Consider the following 26,184-nt stretch of genomic DNA (forward strand, 5'->3'; position numbering starts at 1 on the left):
TAATTGGTGCAGAATGTTTTTTGGAATCATGGGATTCAGCAAGATAATCACATTCACTAGAGAATTAGACAAAATGCCACCCACACGTTGAAGGCATACCTTTAAATCACATTATTTCTTTCAATATGTGTTAACTTGTGTAATGTATAAAATAAATTAAGAAATTACTATTTAGTAGACCATAGCGTTCATGTTAAATTAGTTAAAACAAAAGATTAACAAGCCAGAAGCTTGTTTAAAATTCAGGCCCAAAAATGTCATTAAGAAGGATATATCCTTTGCCTCTGCTAAAACTTCGGTAAAACGGAATGTTTTATGAAAAATATTGACATTACTTTTGTAAAGTTGCCTCATCACAGACACTATATATACAATTTCACTAAAATTTTATACACAAGAATTAGATCAGATAAGATGCTTGGTTATTGCAAATATCCCTTCAAAATTATCTGATGATACTTCATCTCTGCTGAACCTATTTCCGCTGAAGAGATCCTGACTTCTGTAAAACAATTTTAAAACCTTGATGGCCTTACATCATTATATTTCAAGAGATGCTTTGGGAAATGAGTCCCATGTTTATCTGATCTACCTGTATATATTGAGATTATGAAAGGTACTTCTCTTCTCCTTGAGTGTCTTTAATCCTACATCAATAAGATACTGAATAAACATAGAGATCCTACTTTCTACAAAAGTTTCTACTGAGTCTCCTTTACAAAAGGTTAAGCAAATAAACCTTTTCACTATATTAGTATTTACTGTCTCCTGAACAAACAAATCCTATAACATTAGACCGATTCTCAATTTCAGCAGCAATTCCAGTTAGTATTGATGAGAGGTGAATTTGTTAGGCTCAGACCTAGAAAATGCTTTCAATATGATGGGATAGAATTATCTTACATTAGTTGATATTTAGCTTTTTCAGGTCTATTTATGTATTTATTTACTAATGTACTTTTTACTGTTCTATAAATGTGATCTAGGACGAAATTTTTATTTAGGTATGTCACAAGGTTACACTGTAGTGGTGCCCTCCTGCCCAATCTTGTTTTCCTTGGCTTTGGCACCATGAACTAAAGTAATATAACAATATTCAGATACTGTGGCATAAAAAAGACTACCACAAATTCAAATGCAGCTTATAATATAGTGATCTACTAGGAAGCTTTGTTTCCTGTGATTTGTCAGTTAAATACTTTCCAACAAACCTTGAAAATTACAGTTCACTTTTATCTAACTATATATGCATGACACAAGTAAGCATCATTCAGCAGTAAACAATTAAACAATTAACTAATAAATCAATTAGAAATGCACTCCCGCTACACTAATGAGAGCCTACACTCTGCCTTCTGATACTAACATGCCATATAACAAAAAAAAAACAGAAGTTGTAATTGAGTGTCAATCCACTGTCCTAGCTATTCATTGAATGAGGCTATTGCTGACACAGTGGGGTTTATTTACTAAAGCTGGAGAGTCCAAAATCAGACTCCCTTCTGCATAGAAACCAATCAGCTTCTAACCTCAGCTTGTTCAATGAAGCTTTGGCAATGAAACCTGGAAGCTGATTGGTTTCTATGCAGAAGGGAGTCTGATTTTGGACTCTCCAGCTTTAGTAAATAAACCCCAGTAGGTCTACACACAAGGGGATTTAACCCCTTGTGGGTTTTAGGAAGATGATGAAATATTGCCTTTACAGGGTACTGTGGAATCAATACCTGTTTGGGGATGACTGCACCAAACTAACCTATGCCAGCCTAGGTGAAAGAGTAAAGCTCTTTCTTCACTGACCTTTAATGTGTGCATGGGTGTGTGTGTTTAACAGCACTGCCACTGACCTCCAAAGCAGGGGCAAGTAGATAATTAACACTGCCATTGTAAATCTATGTGTGTGTGTGTGTGTGTGTGTAGGGGGGGTTTAAATAACAGGGGAGTCTATTTTTGCTCTGTGATTACATGGATTGGTCTTTTGGTCGCAGGATGTAGGTGGATGTGCATTCATCTATAGTCGCCCACATCCAGGTCCATTCAAGTCCAGCTGAGCAAACTGAAAAAGTTTGTGTCCAGGTCCGCTTATTGACCTAATCAAATGTGGATATACACTCACTGGCCACTTTATTAGGTACACCTGTTCAATTGCTTGGTAACACAAATTGCTAATCAGCCAATCACATGACAGCAATTCATTTAGGTATCTAGACGTCATGAAGATGACTTGCTGAAGTTCAAACCAAGCATCAGAATAGAGAAGAAAGGGGATTTAGGTGACTTTGAACATGACATGGTTGTTGGTGTCAGACGGGCTGGTCTGAGTATTTCAAAAACTGCTGATCTACTGGGATTTTCACACACAACCATCTCTAGGGTTATAATGGTCCGAAAAAGAAAATATCCAGTGAGTGGCAGTTGTATGAATGAAAATGCCTTGTTGATGTCAGAGGTCAGAGGAGAATGGGCAGATGATAGAAAGGCAACAGTAATTCAAATAACCACTTGTTACAACCAAGTTATACAAGATACCATCTCTGAATGCACAACACGTCGAACCTTGAAGCAGATGGGCTACAGTAGCAGAAGACCACACTAGGTGCTACTACTGTCAGCTAAGAACAGGAAACAGAGGCTACAATTTGCACAGGCTCAACAAAATTGGACATTAGATGATTGGAAATACATTGCCTGGTCTGATGAGTCTCAATTTCAGCTGCGACATTCAGATGGTAGGGTCAGAATTTGGTGTAAACAACATGGAAGCATGGATCTATCTTGCCTTGAATCAACGGTTCAGGCTGGTAGTGTAATGGTGTGGGGGATATTTTCTTGGCACACTTTGGGCCCATTATTTCCAATTGAGCATTGTTTAAATGCCACAACCTACCTGAGTATTGTTGCATACCATATCCATCCCTATGGCCACAGGGTACCCATCTTCTGATGGCTACTTCCAAGAGGATAATGCACAATGTCACAAAACTGAAATCATCTCAAACTGGTTTCCTGAACATGACAATGAGTTCACTGTACTCCAATGGCCTTCACAGTCACCAGATCTCAATCCAATAGAGCACCTTTGGGATGTGGTGGAACTGGAGATTTGCATCATGGATTTGCAGCCGACGAATTTGCAGCAACTGCATGATGCTCTCATGCCAATATGGACCAAAATTTCTGAGGAATTTTTCCAATGCCTTGTTGAATCTATGCTACAAAGAATTATGGCAGTTCTGAAGGCAAAAGGGGGTCCAACCCAGTACTAGAAGGTGTACCTAATAAAGTGGCTGGTGAGTGTATGTGGATGTGCGTTCGTTTACATCTGGTTATTCCTAAGGATTACATAGGAGAAAAATGGAGAAAATATCTGAATAGACATATCTGATGTCTATTTCTGTTCTGATTTGACACAGCAGAGGTTCATTTTAGGATCCTCTACCAAGGTGGAATGGAGGGCATCAATGTGAAAGGGGCATAAAAGCCTGTATAACAGCCTCAAGATTTCACAACGCCTCATTCTGTCACTGGGGGACAAGTAACATTTTCAGCCACCTTGTCATTGAGGTGTTGGTTGATTTCATGAAAACAGAATTCATAAACAAGGAAATAAATAGTAACTGTCACATGCTCTGCCCGGTTTTTGTCTTCAGTTTTTTTTTTATTTTTAGCTCCAGTTTTAACATGTAAGTGCTATGGCTGTTGACAAGGGAAGGAAAATGCATTGACCGTATATTAAATGTGCACTTTATAGCTTGGTGCTGACATAACTTTGCATCCAGGTATCTTGGGTTTGGTTTTCCTCCGAATGCCTATAAGATAGAAACGTAAAGTGATGGTAAATGCAATTTCTTTTTTCAAAACAAACAGATTTATACTTATTTGCTTTGCGCAATGAAAGCCTCCTCTTCTCGTGTCCAATCTTTTTTACCTTAAAGCAAGGAAAAAATGCATATTTTTTACAAAAGGAAACCACCTCAATACTTGATTGCTATAAGATATTTGGTAGCAACTACTGCAACATTTCAAAGTCGCATTAACTTGAACCTATAAAATTTAGAGCTGATTCACACATGTGCGGTGCGGATTGAAGCTCAGGTTTCACAGCTAATTGATATGGTAGTTGTTTATCGGATCTGATCAGGTTTACATCAGGTTCAGGGTAGGTTTAGATCAAGTTCAGATCAGGATTTTATCCTGTTCACAACTGATGACATGTGCGGTTTAGAAATGGTTCCCATAGAAGTCAATAGCCTGTAATCCACACCTGAACCGGACTGCACTGCTCAAAAATCGTACATGCATCTTTTTCAATCCATACTGAATCTGCACTGCCTGTACAATGGACATTTGTGAACAAACACTATAGGAAACTATGTTATTTCACATGTCATGCGAATTGAATGTGGTTCAAACCACATCCAATCCGCATATATGTGAACTGGCACTCAAGAGGCCACTTAACAACTTGCACCTAAAGGTGCCTGCACATACCTTTAGTTGTGAAAAAAGCTTTTTCTGCTCTCATCATTCCATACTCCATACTGCAATGACCAGCAATAGAGAGGTGCATGCATTGCATTTCAGGGTAGGTGCAATTAATAATCAGTAAAGAATATTGTAGTACCAATACTGCATTCAAGTTTATCATTCATTTTAAGGTAGTATGATGCTTAAAATGTATTATAGACATGATAAGAATGATAAGGCTGAATCTGTGCAGTAAAAGGTTTGGTGTAACAAGCATATCTCTACACTATTAATGCAATTGAAAACAAATTGCTCATGGAAGATGGCCTATAACATAAACCCCATTTTTAAAGCCTTAAACATTTTGTGTACTATTTTTAGATCAGCATCAGGGTATTTATTTCTGTCACTGGATACTTTGTCCCAATGGTCTTGTTAATAATTTACAAGGATGAAGAGCTATAGCAGGGGCGTATTTACAGTGAGGCAAACAAGGTGTTTGCCTTGGGCAGCATTTTTCAAGGGGGTGACCTGCCCCCCAGAAGAAGGGACTCACATGGCAGATTACAGAAGATGGGGACCAGGTGATGCACTGCTTGAGCCATGGGATACGAGACAGGCTGTGCACTTCTGGAGAGTGTAGGTATAGGCTAACTCTAAGGATGGCTGTCTGCTTTCATTCTGGAAAGGTGCAGGTGAGTGCTGGAAGAATGCATCTCTTTGTCTGTGGCCGGCTGCTTTTGCTCTCTCTTTCCCATTTTCTTTTTTTTTCTTTATTAATAGGGGGGGGCAAAAAAATACACTACTGGGCTGCAGAGGTTGGTAAATTGTACATAGAAATACATTGCATCTCCATACAACCTTCTAAGAGTATTGGGGTCTCAAATGCTTACCAACTTTGTAGCTATATGGATACCAAGGTAAAGGGATACCTGGCTGTGCCACGCCAGTATCCCCTTACCTTGGACACATTCATTTATTTATAATAATTTACTACTGTAATATCACAGGAGCAGTGTGAGAACAGTGCAGCAACATCCCTGGCTGTATCTGGTTATATGTGTATTTGTTAATTTTATCCATATATTTATATTGTATGTGTTATTTATTCTAAATGCTCCTCCTTATATAAAGCCTGAATATACTACATATAAAAGTAATACATACAGTAATACTTGTGGTGATTGTTTTCCTAGGTTCTTTCTCCTTTGTCCGATTCAATCTTGGCTGAGAAAACGGTGACAGTACTGGATGACCGGGTGGGAATTGTAGAACTAGGAGTCCAACTTATTACTGGCCTCTCTTTGGCTGTACAAGCCAGCAGGGGACACAAGCGAGCCATCATCACAGCTACCACAGCCAGTGATATTCTTCATGACTTTAAACAGGTACATCACCAAAGTTCTCAGAAAACCTCAGAGTGTTAATGATGTCTGTACACTTTGGAATACTGGCTGCTTAGTTCATATACTTTATAACGTGTAGGGGCAAAAGAATCATTTTCATTGCAGTTTGTGTTCATTTCAGGTACTTAATTTGATGGAAATTAAAAGGAAAGATAATTTTTCCATGATTTTACAGGGTATTTAAATTACATATAGGAATTAACTTATTAAAGGAGTAGAGCATGCTCATTTTGTAAAGTGTATTTTCACATAGCTTGGTGAATGAAATTAAGTGGAATGAAATGAAAGATTGCCTAATAAGAAAAATAAAAAAATATATATTCTTGCTTGGACACAATTAGCTGATAGATGACGACAGGGCTGCGGAAAGCAGGATACAGGCAGTACTCCAGTACTGTATGTGGGCCGTTTCATGTCAGCAGGGGGTCCAGTAGGGGCTGCTGCATTCCTTCAGCAGATTGCAGTGCATAGTCAGTCTAAATCTCAATCTACACTTACTCCACCCTCCCCTCCCTCTGAGCATACCTCCATCTCCCACCACAATCGAGTGACAGTAGAGGAAAGGAATGGAGGTACACACTGTGAAGCATTCTATTGGTGCATGAGGCAATATTTTCCTGGGAACTGCAGAATGCAGCACACTCTTCAGTATTTGCAGGATGCCCTAGGCAAGGGCATCTGAGCTGTGTGGACAGAGGTAGCTGGTTTAGCACCCAGCCGCTCTGCTTGCAGAAGACCTCTGTAGTGTATAAAGAGACGACAAACATGGGGGGGAACAATTAAAGTTTATGGGAAAGTTAAAGTGTATGGGGGAGACCAGAGAAGAAGGTGCCCTGCCAAGTAGGCTGTCTGGGCCCCATGATTTCTAAAGGAGTTCAGATTCGCCTCATTCACTAAGCTAAATAATAATCCACTCTAGAAAGTCAACTCCACTATTTGAATGGACACTGATGCATTAGTAAATCATCCCCTCAGTCAATTTTTTTTACACACATAACATAATAAAAACTCCATGCTGTCCAAAGAACTATGGTTTAAGGGGGCATGTTTATTCCTTTAAATATCCTATATTTCTTGTTTCTATTCCAAATTTTTCTTTTTTTTTTTATGGAGCTATAATTTTTTGATTCTGGTGTTCTTTTACCAAGGTAGTAGGGACTGCTCCTTCTGTAAAATGTTCACATGGGTTAATGAATAAGTTGAAGCCGTGTTCACTTCAGTCATGTAAATTCCTGCTAAATGTCATTCACGTATGACTGGGTGTTTGAAATAAACACAGCTTCACCTTATTTACTAAGCTACGTGAGCAGCCTACTTTCTTTTAGTAGATCACCTAAGTCTTAGGTCAACATTTGTTAAAAGAGACAGAGTAATTGTATTAAAGTGGAGTTCCACTTAAAAGCAGAAGCTCTATTTATTTGCCTCCTCCCCCCTCCACTGCCATGGCACCTTTTGGGGGGGAGGGGGGAATGGGTACCTGGTTTTGACAGGTATCCGCTCCCAGTTCCAGCCGCAGCAAAGTGAGCCAGAAGTTCAGCCTCCTCCTTGCTCCTGCTGTCTCCTGGGAGCTTTCACAGGTCCCAGGAAACTGCCGGATCAATCAGGAGGCGGGGCGCAACTCGTGCAAACGCAGTGAGCACCAGGCTGTGAAGCCACACGCTGTCACAGCCTGGTGCCCAGAGTAGAGATGCTGACGCCAGAGATTCTGGTGCCATGGAGGACAGAAGGGACTGTGCGGGTGAGTACATCCCTGGACCCAGGGACAGGTAAGTATGTGTTTATTAAAAGTCAGCAGCTACAGTTTTTGTAGCTGCTAACTTTTAATAAACACAAAAACGTCTGGAACTCCACTTTAAGCCCCTGAGAGCTTTGTCTAGTGGCAACTCTACACATCTCTGCTTTAAATGCAAAAACAAAAAATGAAAGATTATCTCTGCAACAATAATTTGTAATATTACTTGCCAAAAATTAACTTTTCTTTAGTTTTAAATTCAGTGCAATGTTATATCAAATTTCCAGCAAATTGCAGTTAATTACTTCTTCAATGTAATTTCAAGTAAACAGTTGTCATACTTTCAATGCCACAAGCTTCTTTGCTAGTTTAAAAATTTAAGCACTGAATCGTGTACTGCTCAGGCTCTGACACCTCCTGTGGTTATTTAAAAGTGCTTAAGTACCTCTGTTTATTCATGTAGCGTCTCAGTTTATTCATGTGGACTAAATCTTGTCATCCCCCAATAGTGGCTTCTACATTCTGCAGAAAATCCTTTAAGCAAGTCATTTAATTTGTTCATAGACCAAAAATGTAATACAGCATCATACATGTCTTCCTGAGTAATGCTTTCAGACTGATGATTGCAAGAACAGCAAATCTTAGTGTCATTCTGCTGCAAAACAGAACATCAGGGGTCAATCAACACATTATCATACAACTTACTGCAATATGCTATGTGAAGTAAATGTATTAACTTGCTTAAAATCATTGAGCTTTATAAAATTATTCCTTTGCTTTTTGTTTAATGCAGGAAGCAGTTATGAGTGTTTGGATCCTATTCAGTGATGGCTCAGTAACTCCACTGGACATATATGAAAGCAAAGACTTCTCAATTGTGGTGTCTTCACTGGATGAGATGGTGGTGTCCACATATCAGAATCCTTTGTCTAACTGGCCTGTGGTGGTTGCAGAAGGAGAAGGACAGGGGCCTTTAATAAAATTAGAACTGGGGATTAGTGAGACCTGCCAGAAGTCGAAGAGGAAAAGTAGTCTTGCTGTTGGCACTGGAACTATCAAGGTTAAATTTGGCCAAAAGGACTCTGATCAAAAAGGAAATATGAATGAAATTCAAAACATTGATGATGATTTAAAGAAAATCACAAGTAAAACTACTGAGAAAGCTGCAGAGCAGGAAAGGACAGCAAACGAGAGGCCAAAACCTGGATCTGCTGTTGGTTCTGAGGATATTGTTAACAGAAACTCAACATCTGATTCTCCATTAGATTATCAGAAGAACTATAATGATGCCCATATTGTTCCTATACCATACACCAGTTTTCCTACACGAATAGCCTCAGTCCAAAACCAGGAAAGCGAACTTGCACAGACTTCACGAGGTCTAACAGATTTGGAAATTGGCATGTATGCCCTTCTTTGTGTGTTTTGCCTTGCAATACTAGTTTTCTTAATTAATTGTGTTGCTTTTGCATGGAAATATAGACATAAGAGGTTTCCTGTGGCTGATCAAACCAACATCCCTCATTCCCATGACTGGGTATGGCTTGGGAATGAGGTAGAATTACTGGAAAACCAAGTAGATATGCCTCTTCCTGCAGAAGAATGCACTACAATGATTGACCGAAGGTCACAATTCGAGGAAAGCAACTTTCTTCTCAATGGAGGTTCTCAAAAGAATCCATACAGTCAAATTATGAGGTCATCTGATTACACTTATGAAAAAGAGGAACAAAATGAGCCATTAAACCCAGGGGGGTCAAAGAGAAAACGGGTAAAGTTCACATCCTTTACAACTATCTTGCCTGAAGAAGGTGGTCCATATACCAATGCAGTCATTTTTGGAAATGAAGAAAATATCAAATGGGTTTGCCAGGATATGAACATTGGAGATTCACGTGAACTTAGAGACTACATGGATAGTCTTCAGGACAACCTGTAAAATGCTATGATTATATTCACCTTTATGCCTTCGTTTTGTTTGTTTCTTTTTTTTTAGGGTGGGACTATCCAATCAGCAATAGAGAAGCAGAACAACTCTTACATGGTTACAGTGATTATACTGTCGATACATTTTTGGCACTACATTACTCAGTGCACATGAAAGGTTTGTCAGTAGGTTATGTTCATTTTGGGTGCCATGGGGTGCAGAGAAGTCTCCAGGTAATCACTGCTAAAAACAATTCCTTAACATAACAAGTGTACTACGTTGGTTACAGAAGATGACCTGACACATACAGCCGTGAGTTCTGCTGAACTTTGGTCCATTGACTGTATGTCTGCTTGTAAGTGAACACTGTTAGGTTTACAATTAAAAGCACAGTGGACTTTTCTTGTAATATTTTAGATACATGTTAACTATAAATTTGAATGTATTACAAATGTGTACAAATGAAATATAAACATTAAACACCAGTTTTTGATAGAGTAATTCTATTTTGGGACAACTGGTGAAGGAAGACAACTATAGTAAAATAAATATATGACAACTCAATTTGTTATTCCCAATTTGTTATTTATATCAGAGGTATATACATGTATTTTATGTATATCTGATTAACATTTATTATTTGTTTTTCATTTACTCTAAATTATTAGAGTATTCCCATCCCAGATGCACTTACTGAGGGGTGTCAGTGGAGAGATTCTCACTAGTCCACCTGGCTGATACACTACTCTTTGCAACTCTGGGGATGATTTATTAAAAGTGGAAGTGCAGCTGTGCATGGTAGCCAATTAGCTTCTAACTTCAGCTTGTTCACTTACCCCTGGTTCACATATATGCGGCCATGCGGGCCACGTTTTGCACGGGCAAGATAGCTCATTCATTTGAATAGACTCCCGTGCCCGTGACACGCAGGAAAGAAGTCCCTGCACTTCTTCGGAAAACGCAGCCCACACAGGAACCTAGATTCCCAATACGGTTGCGCTTTCCAGTGCGGGCGGTGTGCCATTAGAACTAATAGCACCCGCCTGCGGGTCCTCATTTCTCTGTGAGGGTGGTGTGGCTGCACAGATTTTCATGCAGATCCACAGCGGCACCACCCGCACAGATGTGAACCTAGGGTTAAGCTTTGACAATGAAACCTGTAAACTGATTAGTTTTGATGCAGAGCTGCATCAGATTTTGCACGCTCCAATTTTAGTAAATCTCCGCCTCTGTGTGTATTGGAAATAAAAGCTCTTGTGATATTTTTCTGCCAGGGTACCTAGTAAGGACCCATATAATAAGGGAATAGGGGCGGACTGATCATTTGGAAACTCAGGCACTCCCCGAGGGCCCGGGGTCAGTAGGGGGCCCCAAGAGATGCCCCTGGTACCTTTTTCATAGGCTTTTTTGAGTTTGGGCAAGGACACAGGGGCCCCATGATCCCCTATTGCCCAGGGGCCCCATGAGTTGTCAGTCTGCCCCTGTAAGGGAAGCAAGGACAATGGGAGTATAGCATAACTAAGATTTTTCAGTCTTGCGTACCTGTAAACACAAAGCTGGCCATAGACTTATGGGACTATTGCTACTTGCACCTGGGGGTTACAATAGATCAGGTAAGTTGGAAAACTCATGCAAGTCTCTGTCTGTGCCTAGCTTCTCCCTCCTCTCCTTTCTAAAGGTGTAAACACAAAGACTGGACTTAGCTGAGCATTTGTGTTTTATGGAACATCAGTAGCGTCCTGTGCTTCTCAGGTATATGGGTTTTTAAGAATGCCGCTACCTAATAAATAAAAAATCTGGCTGTCTAAAAGGGATTCATTTTAGATCACGTGACAAAGAAACCAGTAAATATGTACCTTCAACATGTATTACCTATTAAGAAATAGCAAATCACCTCACTGATGACATTGTACTCTTTATTCTTTTAGCCTCGCAGGAGTTTTATATCTGCAGATGCATATCCCTGCAAACTCTTGTTCTGATCACTTGATTGCACAAAAACTGATATGGTGCCTGCTTCTCAACCACACAGAACTATTGAATTGTTTTATACACAACTGCTTTAAAGATAAGGATTGGAAAACACGTGCTGAGCATCAAAAAAAGTCTCTAGATCCAAAGGAGCCCATTATAAGTGGCAAAATTTACAGTCAATTATTAAAGAGCCATTATATAGTCGTCCAATATTTTTAGACCAATTTATTTATAATTAATCTTTCAAAAAGATGTTGGGGAGGGGGTTGGTGGCTTTTTAAAAATATGATGAGATTAAAAAAAATCTGATATAAAGTGAGAAGCTCACCATGGGCAGCTTTAATGTAGTTGTTCTCAAAAATTCCCCCTTCCCCCAGCGTAGCCTATAGACAATATCTACTTACATTTTTAAACCTGCAAGTGAGAAATAACACAACCACATAATCTCCTTGCTGAAGGTAATAGCCCACTTTTTAAAAAAAAACAACCCAAACATATTCTACACTTTATGGACATCAACATGTCCAAATATAACTTAGCAAATAGAAATGTTCATGTTGGAGCCCAACATAATAGCATAAATGATTGTATTTCTTTGGGTAGAGCCTCCACAATATTTGCAGTATCAGATCAATAGCTCAACTTTTCATATAATGTTTTTATAGACATAGTTTAACAAGATTTTACGGGTTATCGAATTTTCCTCCACTCTCAGCTGTCTGTTTGCATGTCGGTTCAAGAATTGAGAACTTACCCAAGTCTGATCAATTCCAAGCCATGCAGAAATGTTTCACTCTCTTCTTTTTAATAACTATGTCATTTTGGTTTTGATGGTCTTTATTCTTGAATAATGGCATCAGCTTCTCTTGGTTATCTGACCTTTTTCTAGCTAATGCAATTAAATATAAATGTAATCACGTCGACAAAATAAATATTCACATTTAATTTGGTTCCTAATATCACAGTACATCAGGGGAGTCCACACTGTAAATAAAGCTTGAATCAAATTTTCTCTAAATGAAAATGTAATTACATTGCCCCAAAGAGAGCTGTTTCAGCTTTTTTCCCTAAATGTGTACAGTCTGTTGAAGCTGTTATTGCTGTTTCCTACTAAAATCAATCCTATCAGCTGAAAAGAAAACAGGCTACTTAACAATGTTAGACAAATACTGGTGGTGCCATGTTGCATAGATTTTCACAGCCTACCATGTAGGCCTACATTAAAAAAAAAAAAAAAAAAATCATATCTGTCATGATAATTGCAAGCATAATAATTAAATCTAATTAATAAATCAGCATATACTCTAAAGGAAGGGCTCCGTGGTATTGTGATATTGACAGGGGACAGCAGAGGCTCTCTTGGATAACAGAACATTTTCTAAATATAAAGACTATAGCAACACTTTGTAAAAACCCCTTTCACTAATGCACATATCTCATGGTCAGAAGTAAGGACAGGAAAAGTCACTGAAAGGTTAACCACATACAGTGTAAAAATAAAAAGTTAAAACCAACTTCTAACCAAACCTCCAGCCAAAACATTTTCTTTTTACCCAAACTCTTTTTACCCTATTTACCGTAAGAACTTAAAAACTCCTAAGCACTCAGACCTGCCAATTAGCAAAAGGGATCTCTGCCAAGGTGCCCCTGCATGGGTGGATTCAATGCATGGAAATATCAACACTTGTCATGCGTCATTTATTGCTTGTTAGTGTCCTGGTGGTAATTGCCAGTAATGTGTGCATAAGGTGTGATTGTTAGAGCAGAATTATACTTTAGATGCTGCTGTATAACAGTTGGGTGTAGGCAGAACGCATGCAGATTTACCTGCCATATGAGAAATTGTTGTAGATCACAATAGCTTAAAACTTTTTGAAATGGGAAAGTGGGTCAGGAATATTTTTTTGGCCTTAAGATATACATAACTCTGAACTCCTTGATTGTATGAATGGCTGCAACGCTTTTCTCCAGGAACACACCAATATAAACGCACATATTTATTTATTTTAGGTACTTATATAGCTTTGACAATTTATATTATACATTCACATCAGTTCCTACCTTCAATGAGCTTACAATATAAGGTCTCGAAACCCATATTCATACATAAGCGCATTAGGGCCATTTTAGACAGGGGCCAATTAACCTACCATGTCTTTTTGGAATGTGGGAGGAAACCAGAGTATCCAGAGCAAACACACACTGGCACAGGGAGAACATGCAAACTCCATGTATGTAGTGCGGTGGTTGGAATTGAAACTAATGACCCTAGTGCTGCTAGGTGTAAGTGCTAACCACTTAGCCACTGTGCTGCCCATATACCACAGCAACCTGCACACCATATATATACAATGATATACACAAATGTGTTTAGTACACATATGGTCCAGCAGAAACATCCCATCTTCTCTCTTGTGTGCTCTGTCCCCTCTTCCCCCTTGTGTGTGTTACGATTTGGTGTCTCTTCCCAGCCTCATAAAGCAGATTTACTCTGAAAACACTATGGAGTATGTAATACAAATTGTGACATGTTCACTAAGCCTTGTCCTGTTTGCAGGTCCTATAGCAGCCATGTAAGTTGCTGTGATTATAGTTAGTTTTTATTCATCCATAAATAGTAAAATTATCCAATTTATTTTCAATAATATCTCCAAAGAAATAGGCATATTAATATCTGCCAGTCATGCATTTTATCAAAATTCGGTAATGGTGTAGTTACTAGACCAAGTAAAACTCTGATGTTATTGCCCCTGAGGAATATCTTCCATAGCCTGGGCTGAAGGCTGTAAAACTTTTGATTCCATACATTGATTGCAACAAGACCTCTTCCTAATAACAGTGCTCAGAATTATAGGTTTATCTAGCCAAGGCGATTCAGGAAGGTTAACAGCAAGGTGAAGTGTCAGGAAAGAAGTCCTGTCTTTAAATATAAATGCAATCAGTACAGAAAGAGAAATCCTGAGCCAGATTGCCAGGCCTATACATCTTAAGGAGAGCAGACATTTCTGTGTATGCTCCCTGCATATAGTTGGGGCTAGCTTAGTATATATAAAGATAATTCCTATTCTTCTATATGAAGACATGTCCTTTCATCTTGGGATTTATATGCTACACGTGGGCTCCCCGTTACCATAATTCCTTCTTTAAAATCAAAGAAAACACCTCTTTTGGCTACTGTGATGGCCCCAACATCTTTGTTAGGTCTTTCTGCAGGCTCAGAGTTATTGGTCATCTGAATTAATTGTCCATTTAGGCTCAGTTCACACTACTGTGACCTGAAAGTTGCGTGACTTACAGTGCGACTTTGCCTGGCGATTCCCAGTAATTTGTTGGCGACTTGAGTACGACTTTGATCTGATTTGATGCACGACTTTCATGCCATGCAACTTTGCCTGGGTTATTTTCCTGTAGTATCGGATCCAAATCACATCAATATAGATGAGGATCCGACTTGGAGGTGATTTCTATTAAAGTCTATAGGCACAAGCCGGATAGAAGTCACCTTGAAGTAGTACAGGAACCTTTTCTAAAGTTGGAGCTACTTCAGCTAATTAAGACAGCTCTTCTCATTGACTAACATGGGATTTCACACGTCATGCGACTTAGGGGGTCTCACAAGTCAGATCCCAAATCGCACCAGTGTGAACCGAGCCTAATGACAACAAGGGAGGAGATTTATTAAAACTGGAACACTCAGAATCTGGTGCAGCTGTGTATGGCAGCTAATCAGTATCTAACTTCAGCTAGTTCAATTAAGCTTTGGCAATATAACCTGGAAGCTGACTGGCTACTATGAGGAGCTGCACCAGATTTTTGCAGTCTTGAGTTTAAGTAAATAACCCCCAAGATGATTTTCTACCTATTTTGGCTATCCTGAAATTCTTTTGTATTTGGTTTTCACTTTACCATTTGGTTTTCTCTCGTATATGCAAACATGTAGGTGAAATGCAAAATACCCAATAAAGTGGAGCTTCACCCGAAAGTGGAAGTTCCACTTTAGGAACTGGTCCCCTGCTCCCTGTGAAGAATTGGCACCTTTGGGGAGTAGGGGGGGGGGGCAGGTATCCACTCCCACTTCCATTCCGACCACCTAGGTGATCAGAAGCAGAAGTTCTCCACCCCCTCCCTCCCAGCAGTTTTCCGGGACACATGACAGGTCCCCAGAAGACTGTGGGACCATTCACAATGTGCAACTCTGCTTGAGCATGTGCAGTGGGCACCTGGCTGTGAAGCCGCAGGCTGTCACAGCCAGGTGCCCACACTTAAGATACCATCGCCGGGGACAGAGGATGGCTGGGGAACCCAGCTAGGGTAAGCACACCGCTGGATCCTGGGACAGGTGAGTGGCTGTTTTTTAAAAGTCAGCAGCTACAGCTTTTATTTTTTTCACAGGAGACTGGAGCTCGCCTTTAACCTAATATTAAAACATAGTAGATCTAAACCCAAGAACAAAAATATAATATATTGAAGATTGCCAGTCCTTAGATGTTGTAGCTTTATTCAAGCCAAGTAAATTTTCTGCACAGAAAGTACAGACAAATGCCTGAATATCCTGCCAGAAACCCAGTTTGCTGAGATCTCAAACAATGTTACCTGCTTTTTCAGTTATCTTCTATGCACTACAAAATGTTTCCACCCTATGTTGTGAATATGAGAAGCGTTTTAAGTCCAAATGAGGAGAGCAGCCTAGGGTAACCATACAGTGCAACTGTATGGTAAGTGAGCATTGCCACCCTAGGACAGATAGTTACTGACAAGATCATCAGATGAAAATGAAGCAAATAAATCCTGGACAAAACCTAGTGCAGCCACCTTTACTAAGTACTAGTAAGCTATAATACATTACATGATTGTTCTTGGGTTTAGATATGCTTTAAATAATTCCCCTCACTCTCATAGCCATCATTTAGGAAAAAAAAAAGCAAACCAGGAGCACTTTTGTACCTTCTCACCTTCCCGTGAACTTACAGATATTTTATAAGAGAGCTTGCTTTTTGAACTAGCATTGTGTAAAACTCCATTGCTTCTTTGATCATTGCTAAGGGAATGCTTTACTGTATATATATTATCTGTGTAGGAAGGAGCAGATTATATGCATAAAATCACTGGCCACAGGCCATGTGATTGTAAACATGGCAAGAAAAGACAGCAATATATACTGTTCAAAACAAATAATCAACTTGTTTTTGGTGAATACATATCCCTACACTAAATATAATTAGGTATTTTTGGCTAATGTGGCTTTAATAATGCTTCAAATTTAATAAGCAGTCAGTTCTATAACCCCACAATCAGTAATATAATTTGGACACTTGATTAATGATTTTACAGCAGCTGTTTTAGAAATAATTATTGTTTGTTTTTAAACATTGCTGTAATATTTTGTGTAATTACTCATTGTGCTGAAGTATTGGGTTCTAATTGACCTTAATAAGTTATAATTCCTGATGCACTTGGCTGAAATAACGTAAGCGAGAAAGACCTTACATAGGGTTTAAAAGACTTCATACAAATAAATAGATGCAATCAGAATTCTACACAGTGTATGATTATGAACACATCTTCCAGAAATATAAAATATTTATATCCAATATATTTTCTGTATATTTGTATTTATGAGACACTAGAAATGCTTGCATTAAAGAGTTGTATAATATACATCTTCAATGAAAATTTGCCTTGCCACTCAACGTTCTTCAGAATATAGTAGTTTTGTGATGCTTCCATGCAGGGCACTAAACACAATGCAATTTCATTTCCCCAGCTGGAAGCTGCTGAGAAGGCAGGTGGTTAAAAAAGTAAGCTAAATATATGTCACTATTTGCTGATCAAGATAGCAACGGAAGCCCCCATATTAAATACTGTGCTTTACTGGATTATATTCCAGAAATAAATGAAAGCATAGGTGGTGCTTCAATGTCTTGTTAAATTCAGGGCCAAAAGAGAATGTGGAATAGTTCTTTTTGTTTGCGTTGAAAAAATACACTATACTGTATGGATTATTGTAATCATACAGTACCTCTTTTAAAGCGGAATATGATTACATATATTAGATAGTTAAATTCCATTATATGACAGCGGCTTTTCTAAAGGATCGCTTTGTTAAAAATATTATTTTCTGCAAACTCCATGTGGTTAATACATGTAATGAAAGTATTTAGTACATACTCTGTTTTATTTCTCATCCTTCTATATAGTTTGAGCACATAGTTTTCTCCACATTTATATAGAGACTAAATTGTCAAACAAACGTCACAGGGACTGGGACAAATTATAACACTGTACGGGCTGCTGCTTTGGGTATCTTTTTATTTTGCAATGTTCAAATCCTGTTGCTTTAACTGCTACAACACCCATGACAACATTATAGATTGCCCCAACCCCTATTGCTAAACATTTGCTGCACAGGTTATTGTTATGTGAAATGTGATAAAAATATAAAGGTATGTCAAATAACAAAAGGAATTCATACACTGAATACTATCATTATAGGTATTACCTACATACAGTTATCAGAGTTCAATATTTTCCTTCATAATGGTTCACACAATGCTTGTTAAGTAGCTATTGTGTTTAAATACATACAATAATTCGATACAATACATGCTAAAATAAATAATTATGTAACAAATTAATAAATAAGTAAAATGTACATATTTATGAATTTTCTACATATTTATTAAGAACACACTGTATCACTTTTTTGTGTATATTTTGTTCAAACACATGTGGTTATAGCTGCACCGGTGCTAGGTACACTGAGTGTACGGTAGCGCAAATTACATTATTTATTCTATTATTTGTGTTTAAGTGACAATCAATCCTAGTCCCAACAGGGTTATTTGCTGAAACCACTGGTTGTCAGAATATATGAACACTTGGGCTTCCAATCTTGCTACAAAGCATTCAGAAAGAACAATCCACAGCAGTGTAGTTTAACACAAAGCTTTTACATTCTATTTAAATGGAAGTGATGTGATGTCATTGGTAAAATAATCAGCACTTCCTGTGAGCGCAGTAGCCATTTTTAACAAGTAAAGGGCTGCCTGGCAACAGTAGATTACTATAATAGTTTGTGCATGGGTTTGCAGGTCTATTAGAATTGCATTCCAATACACAATTTCTGCAGTACACCATAATGGAAATGCCATGTATTTTGGTATGTTGCATTATAATAAAGGGCAATGTCTGTTTTTTTCTCTATTAACAGACTGCAAAGGAGGGGGCCTAAATGTTTTTTCTTTGTCAGATTCAGTGAGAAAAAGATGATCTTTGCAATACTGTATGAAGAATTATGTTCCCTTATATTTAAAGACAGTGTCCGTTTATATACTACACTTTTTGTTTTTATTAGCTGTAAATGGATCTCTTCTTGAGTTACCGATTCCTTTGTGAATTAACAAGACTAATCTTACAGTGATGAATCAACTTATATTCATGCTGATTGGTAGTTTACCGGTTCAATGTTAGAGTCACCAGCTAAAGTGGAATCGATGTATTGTAAACTAAACCACTCATCCTAAACTCCTATATTGATTAACCAATTTGAGGGCCCTTTCCCACTTTAATGTTAGAAAACCATGGGGGGAGCCAAGACCTGAGATTTTCCGGGTTAATGCCACTATGATGAAACATGTCATGATGTCCTACAGTCAAAATACAAAATAAAGGATGTGAAATGCATGTCAGTGCAAGGTTGAGATGGGAACAATTCCATTTCACAAAGGGTGTTTTAAACATCAGTGGCAAAGGGTCCAATATACTGATGCATCTGTGGCTAGTACAGCATATAACAATTCAACTCCTAGTGTGCAATTCTGAGGCCAATTAATTATCTATGAATCAAAACTACTACACCATGCCATGTTTAGGAAAAAAATATAAAGCCTACAAACAATTTCTGTTTTACACTTTTTCTTATGTGCATCTTCAATCCTAATTCAAATTTGCTCTGAGCAACTCTATCAAGTAGCTGAATAAAAGGAGAATATTAGTGTTTAGAATTCTTCAAAATGGAAGTTAAAGCAGAATTTGTCTTAGTTTGTTTTCATGAAATAGGTATTTTACTCTGAAATCTGATAAGCAGATTATTCAGTTTTGGGAAGACTTGGGTTTGCCATCAGTCTCTATAACTGGCCCCTGAGGAGTGAAGGGGTAACTCCATTGCATGCAGGAATTTGTAAGTGGTTTTCCATCTTTGCACATTTTTTTAGGTTGTTACAAGTATACTTGTTATATTATAAACACATAGGCTGCCGTTGCTTGCCTGTCATGTTCATCCAATGGCTTCATTGCCAGGAACAAGAATGCAATATAATGAAGTCAACTCTAGCTACATCTTTTTGCAGGTCACTATATCATGAACTACTGAAGTCAATGATCAGCATAACAGCCAGGCTATTAAAAACCCCAAAAAAGAGAGCAGAGGAAGAAGCAGCGCCAAATAAACCAATGCCTAGAATGATAAACCTTAACTTTCACAGGGGTAACACACATAGATGATTTGTTATATATTTAAAGCTTGTACAATTTGAGGACCTTATCTTTAATAGAACTGCCAAACATGTGTATGATCTAGTCTTTTGCCACCCATGCAGGAGTTCTAGATGTGACTGGGGACTAAGAGAAAGTTGCAAAATGACTGCATATGTAAAGCTATGTCTCTCGCACACACAGATTGATTGGCAAATGAAGTCTCACGGCCAATAGTTGGCCTGTGTCAATCAAAAACAAAGATCACAAGTTCTCCTCATTAAACTGACATTATTGGAATGGATGTGGTCAGTTATACTTACGTGCACCAAGTCTTAGTATCCTATCCATAATCCCTATTTCTGCACTAGAATCTGTCCACTTCCACCCCTTCTAGAGTATACCTGGTACTGCATGCAGCCCCTACAGAACCAAGTTATGAAATCTGTAGGTGCTTAGAGAAACCATAGCACTTTCAGGACAATTAATTGTACTCCATGTAGATCAGGGGCGGACTGACAACTCATGGGGCCCCAGGCAATAGGGGATTATGGGGCCCCTGTGTCCTTGTACAAACTCAAAAAAGCCTATGAAAAAGGTACCAGGGGCATCTCATGGGGCCCCCTACTGACCCCGGGCCCTCGGGCAGTGCCCGTGTTTCCAAATGGTCAGTCTGCCCCTGATGGAGATAGAGTAGCTAGTCTGAAAGTCCCTTCTTTGAACATTATATGTGTCATAAATCCTTTTCACACAGGAATAAAAAAGTGTGTTTTCTTATGACTAAACATGGTGACATTGCCTGGGTAATAATTGATAAGCAACACCAGGCTTAGGTTCTCCCAATGGTAACTCTGTCAGAAACCTGGAAAATGTAAACAGTATATTGTGATAAAAAGAAAAATGCATATCAAAATCAAAATTAGAATCTGAGTTGTAGGCAGCTGAAGTGATATGGAGCTGCTCTATTTTCAGGAAGAAGTCAAGCTTGCCTCCATTCCTTTTCAACTCTTCACCTACATGTTGGTCCTTAGTTGGCAGGAAGGGCAAGGCTAAGCTTGACTTTTATTAGAACATTTACAATTTTCATATAACCTCTGTTGCTTATCTCTGGATCTTACGTTCATTTCAACATGAGGTTGTCATTAAAGATAATCTCCATTCAAGCCTTGTTTGATAATATGCTCAGTTCTAATTGCCCACATTTCAGACAGATTTATTTTAAATAGCAGCCTGAGAATTACTAGATGCTTCCACCAAGACTGAAAGTTCAAATACAAGTCTTTTTTGTTAGTAATATTGAATGACCCATAATTAATTTTCTATTAGTCAGAATAAAAGCAGCAAAACATTATACCAAGCAATTCTATAGTAACCTAAAGGTCCTCCCTATGACTCAGGTGATTTTTCTGTAGTGTGTGTTGGATTAAGGACATATTTATTTGTAAATATCATACATATTATAAGTGGCAAAGTGACAAGAAACCAGAGATTATGTTTCGTGGAGACACATATTCTATTTTAGCATATTTTTTTCTAAAAAAGCCCTTTTACCGAGAGATACACAAATTGCTTTGTAAGAAAACCAGTCAATAGCCAGCAAAGACAATTGTGCTCTACTACAAGGAAAGGGAACCGATTTTAAATGTTACATTTATAAAACATGTTTCTTAAAGTATATCTAAACCCAAGAACAAAAATGTAATACATTGTGCTTACCAGTCCATGTGGTGGCTGCATTGGTTGTCTTTTTTCAGGATAGTACAGAAAAATAACTTTGATCCTGAAGGCATTCCAATGTCTTTGTAACTTCCTACATACTGTACTAAAATCTAAAACAATATCTCCAGCTCCTCCCTATGTAATGGAGATAAGGATAGTGCTTATTGTACAAATCAGGGTGACAACACTGCTCCTTTATAGATAGATGACAAGAGAGAGTTCTTACCCTAAGACAAAAATTGTGTTACTGGCAGGATCAACAGGTGAAAATAAGGAAAGAAAGAACGTATAAACAAAACTAATGCAGCCATCACATCTTAGGCCTGGTAACTGCAATATATTACCTTTTGGTTTTTGCTTTAATTTTAAATGTTCTACAGTGAATTCATTCTTTCATTTGTTAAATATAATCAGACTGTATTGATAAAGTGTACAATTGTTTTAAAAAAACTAGATACCAGCTGGGTTTCTGGTATGGAAGTTAAAAAATACTATATTTTTTGCTTGGAGAATGTTGAAAGATAAGTTTCATTTTAATAAAATATATTGACTTGAAAGGAACAATCAATCTAAAATATACATTTATACATGTAGGGACAAGCTCTTGGATATAAAGATTTCTATAGATGTATAAAATCAGCCTTTTCAGCCTATGAGAGAATGGCTTTGGGTTGCTACTTGTTTTTTTATTGGTATTCTAAGGAGAAAGTCATTTGAGAGTAGGAACACATCCCTAAGCAATGTAAGAATATTAGTATCATTATTTTCTGATTAGATTATAACAGTTTTACATGAATTAATTTCTCTTTCATATAAACTAGTGTACATTTTGGATTTATTGATCCTTTAAAGTAGTGGCTTGGTTTAAGAAGTGACAAGGTGAGTCTTTAATTTGTGATGAGCAGAAGCCAAAACCACCTTTCTAATCCATTTGTGAACCTAAATATGAGTTTTCTGCTTCTGCTATCAAACTCTGTACAAATGATTTTTATTGACAATTAACATGAAATGACTGTTGTAAAAATTAACACAATGAACTTCAGCCTTGCCAAGGCCTGTCCTATGAATTGGAACCACACCACCAACACTGACCTGTCTACTGTCATATAATAAAACAGGCACTTCCTGATATCTGGAAGTCATTGTATATGTACAGTACTTTCACGTGTATATTATGTATTTTATTGAACAATAAAGTAATAATGTTACTTAAAGAGCTTCTCGGTGTGCTGCTGTATTTTATAAATTATTTATTACAAGTATTATTGGGTAAGATATTGATTCAATTATAATGTAATGAGACGTGTCATTGTCAACACTTGAAAGCAAGCATTCATAAAGAGAAAGAGATGAAGCTTCTTGAAATGGTAAATGTTCTAATGGTAAGTGTACAATGTTTGTTTAGATTTTCCTGGTATGTCATCTGAATATATTTCCATGCATTTAAATAGAAAAATGCAATAATCTGATTTATCATGCACTCATACTTTTATTTATTGCCACATTTTTATAGTATGTAATATTTCTTTAACTACTACTTAAAGCAAACATAAAATATATAGTTCCTTTTTTTAATAGAAAGAATGTGATTGTTGTCATTGGCGATGCAAACAAGTTTAACCATTCATTTTTATGTTATTAAATAATTTTATTATTATAATAAAAACAATATAACAATACATTTCACATGAACTTTATTGGCATCCCAGTCTTAGTCTGTAGAGTTCAATATTGATTTGGCCCACTCTTTGTAACTATAACAGTTTCAACTCTTCTGGGAAGGCTTTCCGCAAGGTTTAGGAGTGTGTCTATGGGAATGTTTGACCATTCTTCCAGAAGCGTACTTGTGACGAGAAGGCCTGGCTCATAGTCTCTGCTCTAATTCATCCCAAAGGTGTTTTAAAGGGTTGAGGTCAGGACTCTTTGCAAGCCAGTCAAGTTCCTCCACCCCAAACTCTCTCATCTATGTCTTTATGGTCTTTGCTTTGTGCACTGGTGCGCAGTCATGTTGGAAAAGGAAGGGGCCATCCCCAAACTGTTCCCACAAAGTTGGGAGCATGAAATTGTCCAAAATGTCTTGGTATGCTGATGCCTTAAGAATTCCCTTCACTGGAACTAAGGGGCCAAGCCCAACCCCTGATAAATAACCCAACACCATAATCCCCCCTCCACCAAACTTTACACTTGGCACAATAAAGTCAGGCAAGTACCGTTCTCCTAGCAACTGCCAACGCAGACATGTCCATCAGATTGCCAGACGGAGAAACATGATTCGTCATTCCAGAGAACACATCTCCACTACACTAGAGTCCAGTGGCAGAGTGCTTTACACCACTGTATCCCATGCTTTGTATTGCACTTGGTGATGTAAGGTTTGGATACAACTTCTTGGACACGAAAACCCATTCCATGAAGCTCTCAATGCACTGTTGTTGTGCTAATCTGAAGGCCACATGAAATTTGGAGGTCTTTAAATATTGACTCTAAAGACAGTTGGTGACTTTTACGCAATGTGCGCTTCAGCTTGCGCTGATCCTGCTCTGTCATTCTACATGGCCCACCACTTTGTGGCTGAGTTGCTGTTGTTCCTAGTTGCTTCTACTTTGTTATAATACCACTAACAGTTGTCCATGAAATATTTAATAGCAAGGAAATTTTATGCATGGAATTATTACACAGGTGGCAACCTATCACAGTGCCACGCTTGAATTAGCTGAGGTCCTGAGATCGACCCATTCTTTCACAAATATTTGTAGAAGCAGTCTGCATGCCTAGGGGCTTGATTTTATACACCTGTGGCCATGGAGGTGATTGGAACACCTGAATCCAATGATTTGGAGGGGTGTCCCAATACTTTTGGCAATATAGTGTACAAATTGTCCATGACTAAAAGTAAAGCATTCTGGTACGTACAGTTACTGTCTGTCCCCTGCCGTCAGCTTCAGAGTGGGACTCTTGCATTCTGTGAGGAAGCAGTTGTCTGCAGAGTTCAGACACACCCCCTACCAAATCAGATCTGTAGCTCTGCTTCCTGCTGATTGGAGACCACTGACTTGGCAGGAGGTGTGTTGGACCTCTAAAAAAAAGATCATTGATTCCCCCCTGTTCAGCATGCTGGCAGGATACAAGCTTTCCTATTCAGGATGCGGCTGTTTGTAAAGAAAAATGGAAAAAATGACGTACTGAAAGTTAATTTGGGCTTTAACTACAAAAGTGGAGGATAGGTATAAAATGCACGAACCTATAGATGCAAAAGCTTTCATTGCCCCTGCTTTGGCTGAATGCTGGGACACAGAAAGTTTCTGCAGATAACTGCAGGCATCTCTAGTCTGCTTTTTATACCTGTCAGCAGCCTTTTCTTTTTGTTAAAATTTCAGACAACATAGAACCCTGGGCAAATATTAAAGTGGGGACCCATATGCTGAAATTTCTACTGTGTAACATACAGTCTTTACAGATCAAGAGGTCTATATATAAGTAGAAGGGGCACAAACATGTTAGCAAATAAAATGCACTTTTAATAGTGCTAAATCTTTCGGCCAGTAAATGGCAAACACATAAATTTCTTCAAATAGTAGCATTAAATAAAAACAAGATGTATAAAAGGTAGGTAGTTTAAAGAAAGTGAGCTTCAGCAATCAGCAACATAGTGCCCCCTATTTTCAAAAGCATAACACCTCCTTAGTGTTCAATTTTACTTATTATAATATTACTTAAATAATAGAAGGTGGTTAGGATCCTAAGGATAGCTGTGGAAGGAGAAGCAAACGTGGGGGCACATTTGGTTACAAATTAGACAACAACTGTGGTGTGTGTAGTGCTCCACACTTAGGCAAATACTTTGACATATGAAAGTGAAGAGCAGACATGGCTTAATTTGACCAATTATGCCACCCAGCTGTAAATTTACATTACAGCCAGGAAATCGCTCATTTAGAGATGGCTGTTTGTCATGTAAACATCAGCACCGCAATGCTTCATCATGATTGACGTGGATTACATTGCTGGACACCATGATTGGCATGAATTTACTTTGGGCACTAATACAATCTAATTTTTACATGTGTGTGTTTTATTTCAATTAAAGGACAATAAACGAATATATATATATATATATATATATATATATATATATATATATTTAAACTATTACTATACATTACTAGAGGACGCCAGAGTGTTTCTATCATACTTTCATTAAGAATTAGAAGATCAGAGATCTTCAAAATTTACAGCCATGTAAATTTTGCCTTTAGCAGGACATTTTTAGTTGGGGGGAATTGTACTAGAGATAAAACAATAGTTTAAGGTGCTTTAGGTGTTTTAACACAAGAAATACAAGACCACATGATGAGCAGTGTAAAATTGGCCAACCGTAGGATAATTTCAAATAGAAATTTTAGGCTAAAATTTGCTACAGACAAAAAACACAAGTAGGGGTTTTACTTATTAGGATACTGCAGACGACACAACAGAGTAAAATTGACCAG

At 38.1% G+C, this 26,184-nt stretch overlaps 1 protein-coding gene across 2 annotated transcripts in view; it reads left to right on the plus strand.

The window, feature by feature from the left end:
* Nucleotides 1–22,911, plus strand: part of TMEM132B (transmembrane protein 132B) — a 797,578-nt gene extending 774,667 nt beyond the window's left edge. The window contains exons 8-10 of one of the 2 annotated variants that reach the window (XR_016306397.1): nucleotides 5,661–5,852; nucleotides 8,396–15,710; nucleotides 15,756–22,911. Coding sequence is in view for 1 of the 2 variants with exons in the window: in XM_089653716.1 (XP_089509842.1) it covers nucleotides 5,661–5,852; nucleotides 8,396–9,541 (1,338 nt within the window). In the remaining variant the exon portion in view is untranslated. Of the gene's footprint in view, nucleotides 1–5,660; nucleotides 5,853–8,395 lie in introns of both variants that reach the window. The other variant, XM_089653716.1, reaches the window with a different exon arrangement.
* The last annotated feature ends 3,273 nt before the right edge of the window (nucleotides 22,912–26,184 follow it).

This window comes from Staurois parvus, unplaced genomic scaffold (genome assembly GCF_062004578.1).
Source record: "Staurois parvus isolate SC_StPar_1 unplaced genomic scaffold, SC_StPar_1.0 ptg000719l, whole genome shotgun sequence".
Lineage (NCBI taxonomy): Eukaryota > Metazoa > Chordata > Amphibia > Anura > Ranidae > Staurois > Staurois parvus.